The 12090-nt window shown below is 45.3% G+C and overlaps 1 protein-coding gene across 1 annotated transcript; it reads left to right on the plus strand.

Moving 5' to 3' along the window:
• The first annotated feature begins 6 nt into the window (after window positions 1-6).
• R3HDM4 (R3H domain containing 4) lies at window positions 7-11807 on the plus strand. The gene is made up of 8 exons (XM_044453425.1): window positions 7-75; window positions 2201-2355; window positions 3941-4059; window positions 6859-6982; window positions 7289-7374; window positions 7645-7730; window positions 8519-8574; window positions 9403-11807. The coding sequence occupies exons 1-8, from the start codon at window positions 11-13 to the stop codon at window positions 9504-9506; spliced, it is 795 nt and encodes a 264-aa protein (XP_044309360.1). The 5' UTR covers window positions 7-10; the 3' UTR covers window positions 9507-11807.
• The last annotated feature ends 283 nt before the right edge of the window (window positions 11808-12090 follow it).

Consider the following 12090-nt stretch of genomic DNA (forward strand, 5'->3'; position numbering starts at 1 on the left):
CCGCGCCGGCATGGTGGCGCTGCAGGCGGGCGAGGCGGCCCCGGAGCCGGGAGCGCCGCGGGACCGTCCCTTCGGGTGAGTGGGGGGCCCGGCGGGGGGCCCGCTCCGCCGGCTGCCGGCGCCGGGCGAGCCCTCGTGGCCCGGGCTGGGCGCGCGCGGCGCCCGTTCCGCCTCCGGGGGCCCCGGCGCCGCGTGCTCTGCTGCCCCGGGCAGAGAAGCGCAGCCTCCCGCCGCTCCGCCAGCATCTTCCCACCCTCCGCTCCAGATGTGAGCGCCGCTGTCCTGCGAGCGCGCGCCGGCCGTCGCTTGTGCTCCCCCCCCCAATCCAGATGTGCGCATCCCCGGGTCCTGCGAGGGTGCTCCAACCATTGGCCCTGCTGGCTAGGGCCCCCCTCCCTGGCTTGAGCCAGGAGGCGCGGGTGCATCCGTTTCTGTTCACTTGTGTTTACTCTTGCCTGTGAGCAGTGATTTTGGGGTGCGAATGTTTTAGGAGCTGGCCTGGGGTGGCCAGGCCGGAACCCAGACCCCGCAGAAATGATCCAGAACGATTTAGTGCGTGTTTACTCGCTTGTAAATACTGCTTTTGACTGCTGAGAGTGGAATTCAGTGCTGGGTTGACTACTGTTACTCTAGTGTAAGAGCTCCCCAGCAACAAATGTGTGGGGTGGAACTGACTCAGAGGTAGTTGGGTTTATTTCTGGGTTGAATACTTGGCCGCAGTCCAGCTTGCCAGCTTGGATGGCTGTACCAGGAAGCAAATGGGTAAAAAGATTGAGCCCAAGGCCCGGCCGAGAAGTTGTCGGTGCAGTTTTTGCATTGATGAAAGGGTTTGGAGCTCTCCAGAAGCCCCTGTGAAAACGTCTGTCTCTTGACTGCTTGGCTTTCTCAAACACCCCTTTCAAAAAATAGGAAATGCAGAGTCTGTCATTTGAAAAGAAAATAGAGGCGTCCAGAATGGAAAAATAGATCCCCCTGCCATGAGGATGGTTCTCTGGCATAAAGGAGAACTTTGGTTTGCGAAGTAGAAGGGACGTAATAGTCTTGCGGTGTTTTTGAATGCTTTTTCCTGCGTGGCAGCATGTTTTTGGAAGGGGGGCAGCTTTCTGGAACCTGTTGCTCTCTTGATAGTCTAGACTCCCATGCCGATCATCCCCAGCTGTGATGCTGTCTGAGAATTATGGGAATGGCTTTGCAACACTTTGGTAGGGGCAAGTTTACCAAGACACAAACTACAAGGGCATGATTAGGAAAGGAACTGAAAATAGAACTGTCAAGATCCCGCGGCCTTATGCAACTCTTTACAATGCCCACACATAGAATATTGTGTACAGTTCTGGTCGCCTTACCTGATAAAGGGGATTATTGGAAAGGGCAGCTAAAATGAACAGCTCTTTTATGAGGAATGGCTTCAGCTTGTCATATTTATTTAAATGTTATTTATTTTTACATCTGTGTGCCTTCCCCAGTTCCAAGTGGAGTCTCTTTCTAAGTTTTGCTTAGGAAAAAGTTTTGCTTAGAAAGGGCAGATATGCTAGAGATGTTTACAGTTATGCATGGTGTGGAAAAAGAGAAGGAGGAGGTATTTTTTTTCCTTTACCATAGCGATTGAACCCTTTACCATAGCAATTGAACCTGGGGTCATCCTATGAAGCTGACTGGGGGAAGGTTTAAGACAGGCAAGAGGAATTTTCATAAAATATCTAGTGAGACTGTGGAACTTGCTGCCATGGGAAGGGTTGATGGATGCCAAGCTGGATGGCATTAAAAGGGGGATTAGAAAGATTTGTGAGGGAGGCAGCTACCTGTGGCTACTAGGATTGCTGGCCATGGGCTCCCCCTTTGCATGTACCCATCGCTCAGGAGCTGGGCAGGAGGAGGTCTTGCACGCATCCTTCTGGAGGGATGAGCCCATGGGCAGCTGGTTTGGCCCCGTTTGTACAGAGTGCTGGACTGCGTGGACTTTGGGGCTGCTCCAGATCTTTGCAAAGATCCGATCGGCACACACAGCTCTCAGCTGCAATGGCTTGCTTAGAATCTCCACATTGGATCTGGAGCCAAAAGATGTTTCTGCTTGTCTTATTTTCACTGCATCCATGCAAAGATTACAGGGGGTGAGCTGCAATTATTTGCCTCCGCAACCCCGGCTACAGTAGCACCAAGCCACAACAATTTGGTTTCTGCCACTTTCCCTGCCTTGCAGAAGGATTGAAGATTGCCCAGCACCTCTGGCAAACTCCTCGGCAAAGCGATTCTCCCCGGCCAAAAGGAAACAACACTTCATCAATCAAGCCATCCGCAATTCGGACCTCATTCCCAAGGCCAAGGGTCGGAAGAGCCTTCAGCGGCTGGAGAATAGTAAGAAGAAGATGCCAAAAATTGAGTTTAAACCCTTTCCAGTTGGCTTGGGGTCACAGGGCCCCTCATCTGGATAGAAACCTGCTGTATTCAAGAATATAAATGGAAAAAATACAGTTGCCTGACACACAATGAAACCTGTCTATCTCTTTTCCCAAAGCAAAAGCGAGTGCATTTTAATTTATGTACTTACTGTATTTAATGGATATATATGCCACTACAATAGCCCGTAACTGGGCTCTTTACATGACTCACAATATAAAACGATGCATCGTCTAAAAATCAATAACCTTAAAGAACGCATCAACCATAGAATCACAATACAAAGATAATATATCGAATGAACATGTAATATAAACAGTAAATGAACCAATTTAAACTAAAAGCCATTATATTGTCCTCCAGCATACATCCTCTGGTTGTGCTGGACTAGGTGGTACTAAGCCAAACAAATCTGGAAATAGCAGGTTGGAGAAGTATATAAAATGTCACTGAAATCAGTTTGATTTGGCAAGCTTTTCATGGACTACCAGCCACAGAATCGTTCTTGCCTGTCCACAGTATTTGCTGTCCTTAGCCCTTTGTGAGGTCTTTCCTTGGCTCTGCTTTTCAGTTAGGTTAGTTTGGAGGCTAGGTATTATTTTGCATATTTTTAAAAACCTTTGCACCTATGTTTACATTTTGCAGCTTTTAAAGACTTTGTACTTGTGTCTGTCTGTCTCTCCCCCCCCCCCACCCCCCATCCTGCTAAGGGCATATAAAACATGCAGCAAATGAAGAGACTTTTAGCCCACAGAGGTTTCTATAACAAAAAATAATCCATCTTTTTTTGTGCAAAAGGGCATCCTAGCTGTACCCATTAGTGGTAATTTCTCAGGATACCAAATCTGAGATGATAGCTTGAGACTGAAACATAGCAAGTTGCTTTTAGAGTAACTGTTGTGATCAGGAGAAGAATTAACAACACTGCCTGGGTGGCATGAGGTTAGACTGGGGAAGATACCAGGTCTAGAAAAAGTTTCCCCTCTACTCAGCACTGGTCAGGTCCCTTCTGGAGTCCTGTGTCCCATTGGGGGCACCACAGTTTAAGGAAGATGCAGATGAGCTAGACAGGTCTGAGAGGAGGGTAACAGGGATGATCTGGGAACTGGAAACAAAACCCTTGAGGAGAGATGGAAAGAACTGGAGATTTTTAGCCCTGAGAAGAGAAGACTGAGGGGAAATCGGATAGCACTGTCACAGAGAGGAAGGACTGGATCCTTCTCCATCATCCCAGAGGGCAGGACCTGGAATATTGGAATCCAGTTGCAGGAAGGTAGTTTCCAGCTAGATATCAGGAACATTGTCCTGACTGTTACAGGAAATGGAACCAAAGACCTGGGGAGGTGGGGGGCTCTGCCACCCTGGAGGCCCTCAAGATGCATCTGGGCGGCCTTCTGAGAGGCATGCTTTAACTGAGCAGGAGGTTGGACCTGGTGGTCTTCTGGCCCCTTCCAACTCTGCTCTTCTGTGGTTCTGTGCCACTTCACATCCCTGGGTAGCTTGCTGGCCAGCGTGTGTCATGGCTGATTGTGTGTTTTCCCAGCCCGTTATCTCACGACCCTGCTGGAGCGGGATGAATGCAGCAATGACGATGGAGAGCTGGCCCATCCCGCCACACCTAGCATCTTCACTGAGGCCTGCAGCAATGAGACGTATGTCAAGGTAGGTGCCCAGTCCTTCCACTGAACTCGCCTCCATCATATTCCCTCAAACTGGGTGTGGATTCCCCTCCTGCTTTCCAGTTATATCTCCCTTCTTTTCCTGCCCCGCCAGTGTCCGCAGCTTTGCCTCTGTGCATCTTTTTTAATTTTTACATTTATACAACCAATAAATTTATCCTGAGACAATACAACCAATTGTCTCAGGCTGGCTTACAATATCATATAAATAAACCAAAAATAGAATCAATCTACAACTGTAATAAAATGCAACTGAGAATATTAATAAAACCAGATTAAAATTATTTAAGCTTTAAAATGCTGGCCAAATTAAAAGGTTTTTATCTGGCACTGAAAAGCATATAAAGTCAGCGAACCTTTGCTTGGGTTGTGCACATTTCCAGAGCAAATGGGTGCTTTGCAGTTCTTAGCAAATTTAAACTTGGGGGATTATAGGAATTCTGTCAAGGGTGGAAGGAACCCAGAGGTAGAGTCAGCTGCAAGAGCACTTCAGTTCTGCCGTAAGAGCAAATTTCCAAGCTTGGACCCGACTCTGGCCGCTGGTCTGTCCATCCACACTCTTTCTTCTGAGAGCACCTTGAGAAGAAAAGGTTCAGCCTTCTCCGAGTTTGGAAAGGTGGTGCAGCTCCCAGTACAGGATTGTGCCCTTACTTAAGCATGTATTTGTTATTATGAAAGATTATATGCCTTTTCATCTGGCACAGAGCCACCAAGAAAATGGGTAACAATTTCAAACAAAGAAACATTGCCAATGATAAAAACCAGACCATAAAACCTTAAAACTTTGCAAAAACGTGCAGTTTTTATATTTGTTTTGTTTTGAAATATATGTGGCTTTGAAAAGTTATTTTGAGGTGCTGTATGAAAATATGTTTGAAGAAATTGTGGTAGGGCTAGGTTTTGGGTACAGAATGGAGCAGGTGTGTGGGGATTATTTTGGGATGTCTAATGCCTTCATGATCTCAGCATTCAACAGGAATGAGAGAAGCCATGACATCAAGTCACTCTTTCATAATGCTCTTGTTTTTTTTTTTTTTTTAAAAACTGTTCCATCTGGCTTCAGAATAACTCATCTTTAGCTTTTACATGTTTTAGCAGCACATTGCTAAAAATCTAGTAATCTAGAGAAAATTAGGACTCATAAAGGCACAGAATAGTCTTTACTTTGAAGCTTTTGCCATCCTCCAATGGCTGATGCTTCCTCTTCCGGTAGCCTGAACAGAATGTGCCAGAGATAGCTACCTACAGGGCAAAGAAAACCTGTTCTAGCCCTGGAATGGGAGACAGCAGAAGGCAAAGAAAAAGGGAAAAGAACGGTCACAAGTTGTTGTTGTTGTTGTTGTTGTTGTTATTATTATTATTATTATTATTATTATTATTATTATAGCATTTCTATGCCGCCCCTTGCTGAAACCTCGGGGCGGCTTACAACATGATAAAATACATTGGAATACAATAGTACATAATAAACTACCATTAAATATAAAAATACAAAAAATACATTGATTTACAAAAATAAAATTAAAATTATCAGTATAAAATAAAAATATAGGAGGAGAAAGAGAAGGAAGAAGAAGTTGCCCTGGCCAGACCATATGTTTTAACAATTGAAATGATGTTTAAATAAAAAGGTCTTTACCTGGCGCCGAAAAACCAGTAACAACGGTGCCAGGTGGACCTCTTTGGGGAGTGAATTCCATAGGTTGGGTTTTGGGGTTCTGCAATGAGTTTTCCCATCATGTTCCCAAGGGCTGCTCTGTTAACCAGTTTGAACTTCCATTAGGTGCTCTAGTCATAAATACCATGAGGACCAGTAACCTTTCCCCTCTTCTTAATAAAGTAACATTGGTTGAGAATCTGAATGGTGCAAGGTGCCAACTTGCTAAACATGTATAGGTTAGACACACCTTTGCCATAAAGCCATAGAGCAAAATAACTAATGGCTGTCATTTGCAAAAAGTGCCTTTGCCCTTCTGTAGAAGGAAGTGTTGAATAAGAAAGATGACAAATAACTATTTCAAGAAAGGTTGGGGCTTAGTCACACCTGTTTCTTTCTGTCCATTCTTTGACCAAGGCTTGCAGAAGTAAATACGATGCATAAATAAGCCTGGAGATTTTATAACCTAAATATAGGTGCCATTTGAAGGACCTTGGAATAAAATTATGACTTCATCTTTGAAAATCACATTGCTCTCCTCCCTGTAAAACAAATCTCCAGATATATCTTTTCAAACATGGTATAGGTCTGAGGTTTGGGTGTAGGGGTAACTCATCCTAAAAGGAACACTGGTTTTTTTGACTACATGCTTGCTTAGGATACTTCCTTGGGGGTTTAGTCCAGTGCCTGGAAGTTTGGGGAAGGCAGATTTAGCCCATCTTGGTCACATAGTCTGTGAATGTGTTTTATTTATTCAGTTATCTGCTTAAAACAGCTGTATGCCTGCCCAGTTGTGCCACTGCACCATAGCATATTATAGACTAAAAACAATAAAAAAGAGTTTTGCAAAGGGAGGGTTGCTTTCTGCCTTTAGAAGCAAATCCCGTTGTTTTAAACATTTCTCAGTGTTTCTTAAGGGACAGAAATGCTCCAGAGCCAAACAAGTGGTTTTTTTAAAAAAGCGTAAAGTGGACTTGACTCTCAGCCCATTCGTTTAATCAGTGGATCGACTGGTCAAGTCAGTGGAGCGGTGTGTGTGAACAGAAGAAGTCGGGTTCATTTCGTTCATCACAAGGGCTGGTGCGAGTCTTCCGCAGGAGTTGACACTCTGTGCCTCTTGGCTAGATTTGGAACAACTTCATGAACCGGTCCGGTGAGGAGCAGGAGAGATTCCTTTTGTATTTGGAGGAGGAGGCGAGAAGGAAGCGGAGAAACAGATGGACCGGCAAAGCCAAGGCCAAGTGGAAAGGTACAGAGATGGTGAGGGCCCACCTGGCCAGATGGGCAGGTCTGGAACGGGTTTCCGAGGGCGAAGGCTGCAGCACCAAGACGAGGGAGGATTGGGGCGAAGTCCCCAGCCTGGGCTCCTCAGTCTGGCTTGCTAGAGGGCTTTTGGACCTGCCGGGCCTTGTCGGCCGAGACGTGCCAAGAAAGGTCCGCCTCGCCAGGAGCTGCCTGGGGTGGTGGAGGAGCCGGGACGCACGCGGGAAGGCTGCCTCTTTGTGGACCGGGGGCTGCATCATCTCTCCCCCTCCCTTCCTCCCTGCCGTCGCAGAACATGCTGTGTACACGCCCCAGGAATGTTTCCAGCGCATCAGCCGCCGCCTGCGCACCACACTGAAGCAAAGCCGGATTCCCATGGTAGGAACGTTCGGGGCATCCCAGCCTTTGGGGAAATGGGGTTGCTCTGTTGGAGGAGAGCCGCAAAAGCATTTTGTTTGACAGACCTTTTGGGGGTTGCTATTTGGCCTGGGTATGTTTTCATGACCTCGGCTGGGAGGTTTTTACTCCTGATCATGTCTCTGCTCCATTTGAGGTCCAACTTGTAGGGTTTTGCTTGCTTCCTGCTGGTTTTGGACAAGCCTGTTCCTCCAGGAGTCCCTTCCTAAAGGCCTTGATTTTCATTTCCAGGGGACCCTGGAAGGGTTGGAGGAGGAATTGCTGGCCTTTTTTTCAGCTAACCCACATGCAGTCTACACAGCCATGATGGACAACAGGTAGGACGGTGTCCATGTCTCTTGTAGTGACCCATTTTTTACTGGTGTTTCTGACTATAGTTGGTGTCTTCTTTAAGACAGGCATTCCCTGCTTTTCTGGGTTAGCGGGCGCACCTGGAACATTGAGAGAAACTTGTGGGTGCTCTCACAAAATGGGAGGGTTGCACTTTCACAAAATGGCTGCCATCATAGGCACGGCTGATAGCAAACACTCAGTCTTTGGAAGGCACACCGGGGAGTTAAAAAGTTCTGTGCCCAAGAATCTACCTGTAAGGCAGGATGGGGGGCACTGAACCCCCCCCCCAAAGCACTCTTGCACACAGAGAGAGATGGTGTTGGAAGATGGCCCTTTACTTTGCAGGAAAAAATTAAGAAATAGAATTAAGAACAGGATGAATGGGAAGCATCTGGGGTCTGAGAGCTGGTGTGGTACTGCGGAGAAGAGTACTCAGGCAGTTTGGGTTCTGTTCCCTGCTCATGGAGCCAACTGGGTGACTTTGGGCTAGTCACAGAGACATCACTAGCGTCTTAGACTTAACTCCACTATCAATGAGGACTAGTAACTCTTTTAAAATTTAAAGAGTGGTTGCACAGAGGGACGAGTTTGGGCTTGATGTCCGTTTGGGATCTTGTTCATTCCGACAATGGAGGAGCTTCGCAGCCCACTTGTTGGAGGCACCACTAAATGTGTTGGCTTTCTTAGACACACAGATTGCTTCTGTCCCAGGATCACATCAGTGAACCTGCTGGAAGGGTTAATAAAATGCCTTTTTCTTGGTTTCTTGCAGCTTCGAACGGCTGCTGCTTCACGCTCTCTGCCAGTACATGGATCTTGCCTCTGCCAGTGAGAAATTACTTTCAAATATTTGTGTGTGTGTGTGCATGATGCTGAGTTTCTTTAAGCTACTATCTCTTTCCTCCAGTGAGACTTTGGGCCTCCTCCCAACATGTAATCTGACCTTCCAGGCAGAAGGATGGTCAAGCCACTCACAAAAACCCATTTAAATTGACGATCTTACCATGTAAAAGGTATCCTGGTCTCCCCCGATGTGTTGGGAAGGACACAGCTTAAGCCCAAATCCTAATATCAGAATTCTGACACAACGATCAAGATTTGGGTGCCTCTGGGCATATCTAGAGTGAGGGCCACCTCCACTTCATGCAGCCAGTGCCTTCTAAGTTACAAGGTTTCATGACCAGAAGGAGGTATGCATGACTTTTGAAAGCCCTCAGCTTCTGGTCCACCTCTTGGCCACCCTGGAAGGAGCATTTCTCTCTGGCCTCTTCCAAGATTTCATTGCTTTGCTTCATACAACAATCCATTCCCTTTTAGTGCCACTGCAGCTTCACTGAAGAACTTAATTCTCTAAAACCCACAAATACTCAAGTATTTCCCCTTCTTTTCTCTGCCAGTGTTTAAGTAAGATTCGGGAGGAGGTGTGAGCAAAGTGGAGGAGAGCTGTGTTAAATTTGCACGTTTTGCTTGCTAGAGCTCAAGAACTCATGGGTGGTATCTTGGACCAGATGGGGATGATGGGAGTTGGCCTGCCAGTGCTATTGCGGGGTGGTTTGTTTTCTGCTGTTTTTGTTCACCCAGGAGAGATGGTCAAAATTGGGAGGGACACAAAATTATTAATTATTCATATTTTAAAACAATCTTTCTGCCCCCAAGGTTCTGACTACAAAGGCAAACGCCAAATGAAAGTCAGCAACAAAAACACCATCTTTTTGCCACCTGACCTCCTGCTTTCAGCTTACCTGGAGCAAATCAGCTGATGAGTTGGAAGCCCTTGATCTTCTGTTGAAACCCCTACTTCTGTTGGCGTTTTAATGGTTAGAAAACATGTCAATGTATCGTGTATTGGGGTAGGTAGGAATAGACATGGCACTCTTTGGAGGGAGTACATTCCCACCCCCTCTGAAAGCCCTGACTCAATTATTCATGGGAAACCAGAGCCCACTGGCCAGGGTTGGGGTACGGGGTGTGCCCACTGCCCTTTAGTATTGTGCCCCCTGCTTCTCTTCTCCCCGGAGGCTGCAAGGAAGTGGTCCGGAGGTAGTTGCTAAGCAACCCCTGACTCCTGCTCTTCATCTCCCTCACAAAGGGCTTCTTCAGGGGGAGCCCCAATCCCATAGTGTTGGGATTGACTTGCTCAGGTTGCAACATTCTGTTTTGATTTCATGGATTTAAAAAAGTCCTTCCATTTGAAAAAATTCTCCCTACTCCTTTCCTGGTTCAGTCCAGAATTTTCCAAATTGCTTATTTTTAAAGAATAGTTGACATCGGAAAAACAACACCTCAATGCTGCTGCTTAAGAAGCATCAATGTTTCTTCATTGCTGGATCCCATTGCAGTTGGGCATTGCTCTAATCTTAAAAGATTCGAGAAGGGATGCTTTGGTTCCCCATCAGAGGTGGCTTTTTGTATTTCTGTTTATGCAGCTTTGTATGTTTGCTCAGAAGCAAGTCCCACTAATTTCATTGATGCTTTCTCTTGAATGTATGCATAAGACTCTTCTTTGCCTAAGTGCAAATTAAAAAAGTGTTCGAATGTTGCATTTTAATCAGGCACAATACTATAAAATACCAATTTATTTTGTGGCTATCTGATGCCCAGGATAAACTGAGTTTCTTTATTCTCAAAAATGTGCAACTTATATGACAAATATAACCATTTTCATTTCAACCTTGCCATCACAAATGTTTGCATTCCCTTCTTTTAATTCAAAATACTGCTGTGAGATACCCCACTGCTTTCTGCATTTGGCATACTTGCTACCTTTTTTATTTGACATTTGAGGAAAAAGCTGAAGAAGTACTCATTTTTTTCAAAAAGTTTTAATGTTTATGATGTATTATCTGCCACTCACAAAACTGCCTTGACATTTGAGAGCATCTATTTATGCGACAGCTGCTTTTAAAAATAATCTTATGGCATTGCTGGGTATTAAAAAGAAGGGTAAAGGAAAAGGGCCTTTTTCTAGTTTTTACTAGGAATCGGCCAGAGAGTAGAAAAATGAAAACAACTTACATTCTAGGCAGGTTGCCGGGATACAGGAGCAAATGAGTGATTGAATGTGTAAGCTTGGAGTTTGCTTCGTGCACCTGGACCGATCCAGTCAATCTCACAAAGGGAGCTGCGCAGAAAATCACAGCCTTTCTTATTTGTTCCAGCATCATGCCTTAAGAGGAAAAGCATTCTCAACATAAAACTGCTTTTTTAGCCTGGAAGGAAACTTGGTTTTTATTTAGGTTTTGTTTTTGCCAGTGCTGTTGGAAATGCTCAGCGTATGTTCTGCATCTCCCTGTTCAAACTGGCCTTCTGCACTTCGAATTGAATTCAGATCATGCCCATTTAGATGTCTGGAATTATTCCAGCCCAGCATGAAACGTTTCTGTCTGACTGGCCCCCAGTCCATCCATGCCCCGCCAAGCTGCCCTTTTTCTTAAAACAGCAGGTGGCAATTTCAAAGTCCCCCTTATCCTCTCTTGCTGGAATCCAACCTGTTTTGTAAGATGTAAGGGTGTATATTGTGTGTGTGTGTGTGTGTGTTATGTCCATCTATTAATTTCAAGGATAATTCATTGTGATATTATTTCACTTTACAGAAAGTGGATGGATGGGGCTATTCTGCTGTTTTTCAAAATTGCTCTCTGGTGCCATGAAGTGCAATCTAAACTGATTTTTTTTTTAAAAAAAGATATTTTGAGTTTTTATTGTCTAGAGAAGAAATCCACCCAAGCTACTAGTCCTTAAGAAAACAAAATGAGTAGATCTACATGCAATCATTGTCATTCTCCTCTAAGGCAGTTTTTTCCAATCTACTTCCCACAGATGTTTCAGCCTATAACTCCCATTATCCTGGTCATGCTGTATGGGGTTGATGGAGTTGTAGTCCGAATCATCTGGACGGAGCTACATTGGAAAAGTCTATTCTAGAGCTTTTTCCCCAAAGGAAATCTGAGGTTGAAATTTTTTTCCCACAAGGAATTCCTCCCCTCGCATACCTATATGTTTCTGCAAAAATGAATACCTTGTCTGGAAGGAAATAAAATTAAATCTGCCTTTTTTCCCTCTCCTGGATTTCTGCCTTTTCATTTAACTTGGGGAACACACGTGTGCTCTCAGGATGCAAAATGGCATGTGAAATCTTTTGGATGCAATTCTCCTGTTTTGGTCGACACTGTGAAGTTTCCACACTGGTTCTGACACCATTTCCATCCCTGCTTGTAGAACTGATGTGGGCAGAGACTGTCCATTGTCTCTCTGCCTGATATTTTGTTCTGCCCTCAAGAAGTAAATCTGAATTTATTTCTGTCTGGTTTGAGTTCAGAAATTTGAGTTTCTGCTATTGGTAAT

This window comes from Varanus komodoensis, unplaced genomic scaffold, assembly GCF_004798865.1.
Source record: "Varanus komodoensis strain SLA01 unplaced genomic scaffold, ASM479886v1 scaffold79, whole genome shotgun sequence".
NCBI lineage: Eukaryota > Metazoa > Chordata > Lepidosauria > Squamata > Varanidae > Varanus > Varanus komodoensis.